This window comes from Solanum lycopersicum, chromosome 4, assembly GCF_036512215.1.
Source record: "Solanum lycopersicum chromosome 4, SLM_r2.1".
NCBI lineage: Eukaryota > Viridiplantae > Streptophyta > Magnoliopsida > Solanales > Solanaceae > Solanum > Solanum lycopersicum.
The window spans coordinates 29,875,198-29,879,249 of NC_090803.1; the positions used below are offsets into that span (position 1 = coordinate 29,875,198).

The 4,052-nt window shown below is 35.0% G+C and overlaps 1 protein-coding gene across 1 annotated transcript; it reads left to right on the forward strand.

The window, feature by feature from the left end:
• Window positions 1-252: 252 nt before the first annotated feature.
• Window positions 253-1,431, forward strand: LOC138347902 (uncharacterized). Its single transcript, XM_069296529.1, has 3 exons — window positions 253-526; window positions 611-730; window positions 804-1,431. Exons 1-3 carry the CDS (start codon window positions 272-274, stop codon window positions 1,311-1,313), a joined length of 885 nt encoding a protein of 294 aa, XP_069152630.1. The 5' UTR covers window positions 253-271; the 3' UTR covers window positions 1,314-1,431.
• Window positions 1,432-4,052: the final 2,621 nt, after the last annotated feature.

The following is a 4,052-nucleotide window of genomic DNA, read 5'->3' on the forward strand; positions in this document are numbered from 1 at the left end:
CATCCTGAACACATATTAGAAGAGGTTGATATGGAAGAAATAACAAATGAAGGGGCAAATGCAACAATTCATGAGGATGAGTTTGAGTATGTTGATGAGGAAGAAGATGAATATGAGGACGAGGACGAGGATGAGGATGAGGATGAGGATGAGAATGAGGATGAGGATGAGGATGATTTTAACACTATTAAAATACTTGTCTTCATTAATACTTATCAAATAAAATAATTTATGCTTTGATTGTAGAAAAAATGTGCTCGGCGTCCGGAACATGAGAAAAATTTGTGCAAACTTTCACAAGAAAGCTACGCATACTCTTGCTAGTTTGTTTAATAAAGCTCGTAGAGATAATAGCAAACCTAGCTGGGTTCTACCGGAGGATTGGGCAAAATTACTAGTGCATTGGAAATATGATCCAAGATTTAAGCAGATGAGTGAGATCAGTAAAAAGGCAAGATCATCTACTAAGGGTAGTTCTCTACACACAAGTGGAGCTCAAAGTCAAGGAAGTGTGAGGAGGAAATTGGTGTGTATCATTTTTCTTTGTGTTTATATATTTTATGTATTAATATTTAATTACTTTTGATTATAACATTATTATTTTATGTAGGAAAAGGAACTAGGAAGACCGATAACTCAAGCTGAGGCATTTAAGGCAACACACATTAGAAAGAAGAAAAATCCTGAAGATCCAGACGTGTGGGTTGAACCGCGAGCTGAAGTGACCTATGTAAGCCTCTAATTTTAAAAAATAATTACTTATTTTCGAAATTTATATTCTCATATGATAACATTCAATTTAGAATCGATATCTTCAAGCTTTGGAGGATTTACAACAAACTCTGCCTGAAGAAAATCGAGGTATGCCACTTACTCAAGAACAGGATGAGAGAGTTTGGTTAGACTTGACTTGTGGGCCGAGTAGATATGGGTATGCATATGGAATGTCGCATAAAACCTTTCGTGAATTTTCTTCTGAGTTTGAAGGCCTAAATAGTTCAAATCATGATAAATCAATGAAGAAAAATTTTGCTATGGAGAAAAAGATTGTTGAGCTATCTAGCCAAGTCGAAGAATCACGGGCTAGGGAAAGGCGGTTGAAATTACAGTTTGTGGGTCTTAAGGATCAATTTGAGTCATTACTTACTTCAGCAGGGATTCCCCCTTGTTCTGGTGATGTCACTTTCCCTCCTCGACCTCCTCAATCTCAACCTACTCAATATCCAATTTATGGTCAACAAAGAAATATGACCCATGAGAGTATTAGTGATGAAGAAAGTGATGATTATGTGGCAAACACACTACCACATTAGTGAAGTTTAGACTTGTGATAGTTAACTTATCGATCATTTGGTTAACTTTATAATTTTGTGATGGGAATTATTTGTTTTGTGAATACATGATAACGTTGGAATGTATTATATAACTTATGGATATCATGGTTTTTGTTTAATATATAATTATGTTTAAGTGAGTTGCGATTGAGTTGATAAGTGAATATTTAGTAAATGTATTGCTTCAATTGAGTTTTTGAAGTTCTTTGAGTTTGATTTGGGTACTGAATTAAAATGACAGGTGATGAGAAGCCGCAGAATTAATAATTTTCTGCCAGTTTTTTCCAGAAAAAGAGACCTCATGAGGTCTCTATTTTGCATTAATTTTTCATATATTTCATTATAGAGACCTCATGAGGTCTCTTTTTTGCATTAATTTTTACAGATATTTCATATTAGAGACCTCATGAGGTCTCTATTTACCATTTTCTATTTTATAAATGCAGAAGAGAGACCTCATGAGGTCTCCCTTTTGTATTAATTTTTTTAGCTATTTCATAATGGAGACCTCATCAGGTCTCTAATTAACATTTTATATATGTAGAATAGAGACCTCATGAGGTCTCTACTTTAAAATAATATAAAATTAAATTAAATAATATCTTAGCGACCTAATGAGGTCTCTTTATTAAAATATAAAATTAAATAATATTATAATATTGTGACCTCATGAGGTCTCTATATAAAAAATATAAAATTAAATCAAAAAATACAATAGTGACCTCGTGAGGTCTCCTTGTTGTAAAAAATCAGATTATTTGTTGGTGACCTCGTGAGGTCTCTTTTTGGCGACCTCATGAGGTCTCTGTAAGAAAGTGACCTGCATTTTACTGACCTAGCGTTGAGGTCTCTTTTTAGGTCTCTTTTTTCCGAAAAGAGACCTCGTGAGGTCTCTTTTCTAGGTCTCTTTTTGGCCTTTTTTTAGTAGTGAGGGTTATTGGAAGATGACTGAGAAGGTAGGTTGGTGGGATGTATAGAGGAAGGGAGTGGTGAAACTGAGGTAGTTAGTTGTTGTTGAATTTTGTGTTGATAGGTTCCTAATGGTCTGGGTAACGGTGGGGGCTGAGTATTATCCGGTAGTGGTGAAATGGTAAGTGTCTATGATGGGGATGATAAAGTCTGAGAATTACCTGATGCAATAGAGATACCTTCTGATCTAGTTGGTATTAAGTTGGGCAGTGGATAGTGCACGGGTAGAGCATCAGGGAGGGGATGACAAGAATCAAAACTTGAGGTTTATTAGTCACAGGTAGAACATCAGAAAAAATTTTCCAAGTGATATCAGTGCTGTGTTGGATTATTTTATTCAAAAAATATTATAAAAACGATAAGTGTCTTAAAAAAATTGAACATCCCTAGATAAGTACAATGTATTTTTAACGGGATCAATACATTGGTGGCAGTAATGTTTATTAGTAAATCCCAGATACACACAAAGAGTCGATGTTGGCTCTAAATTATTTTTGTCATACAATTTAAGCCACGGTACATAAACAACCAAAAACTCTAAGGGATTCATACTTTGGATCCTCGTGACATAAAATTTCATAAGGGCATTTATTTTGTAAATTTGGAGTGGTTAGACGGTTTATAAGGTAGACTGCTTGGTGAGAGGCAAAACTCCAAAAAGATGAGGGCAAGGAGATTGATGCAACAAGGTTTTGGCAATCTCAAATACATAAGTGTGTCAAATGATGCCAATCTTTGAGGCGTGTATGGTGGTCACTATGTGTTTAATACCAGGAGTTTTGAGATATGATAATTAACCTTGGAACTCACCACCACCATTATTATAGAGAGACATAATTTTGGCTTGAAACTGATTCTCAAGTAAGGGATGTAAAGCTTGAAAGACATCAAGAACTTCCTCTTTTGATTTTATAGTGTACAACCACATGTATTTCGTATACTGGTCAACAAATAAGACATAATTTTTCTTGTTATCAATTGAAAAAACAATAGATGACCCCAATAAATCAGAATAAAGTATTTGCAATGGTCGTTGACTTTGTAATGAATTTCAGAAAAAGGTAACTTGTGCATTTTATTAGAATAACATGAATTACTATTAACAGTTCTAGAATGTGAAAGTGGAAGAGAAAATTGATGTAAAATTGTGTTTAATGTACAATTATTAGGATGACCTAAACGACGATGCCAAAAGTGTATAGGAACGACAACATTGCATTGAGGGGTAATGATGTGCACTGCCCGACGGCCACTCATATAGCCCATCTAGATTCTGCCTACAAAACAAAGCTGCCCCCTTACTCAGATCCTTCACAAAATAAGAATAACGAAAGAATCAGTAGATGTATTTTTATTGCAAAAAAAATTGGAAATACAAAAAGAATATTTTTTTTTGTAAAATTAGAACATTAAGTATGAAGAATCTTAAATTATTGATTCGGTGCACTTAATTTAGTGTTACCAATATGAGATATTGGAACGGTGTTACCGTCCCCCATTACTATCTCCACTTGATTTTGGTAAGTGTGCACATCAGCGATGTTTTGGGCATTAGCGGCCATATGATGAGTGGCGCCTGTATCGACAATCCAAGGAGCTTATTGAGTTGGAGATCAAGTATCATAGTTTTCTCGGGCTGTATGTGATAGTGTTATTGTGATCTAAAATCCTAAGCAGAATGACAAGGACGGTCACACAACTGGCACTTCATAGTGTGGTCATAACGCTGCTGATGGTTATTGTTGCCCG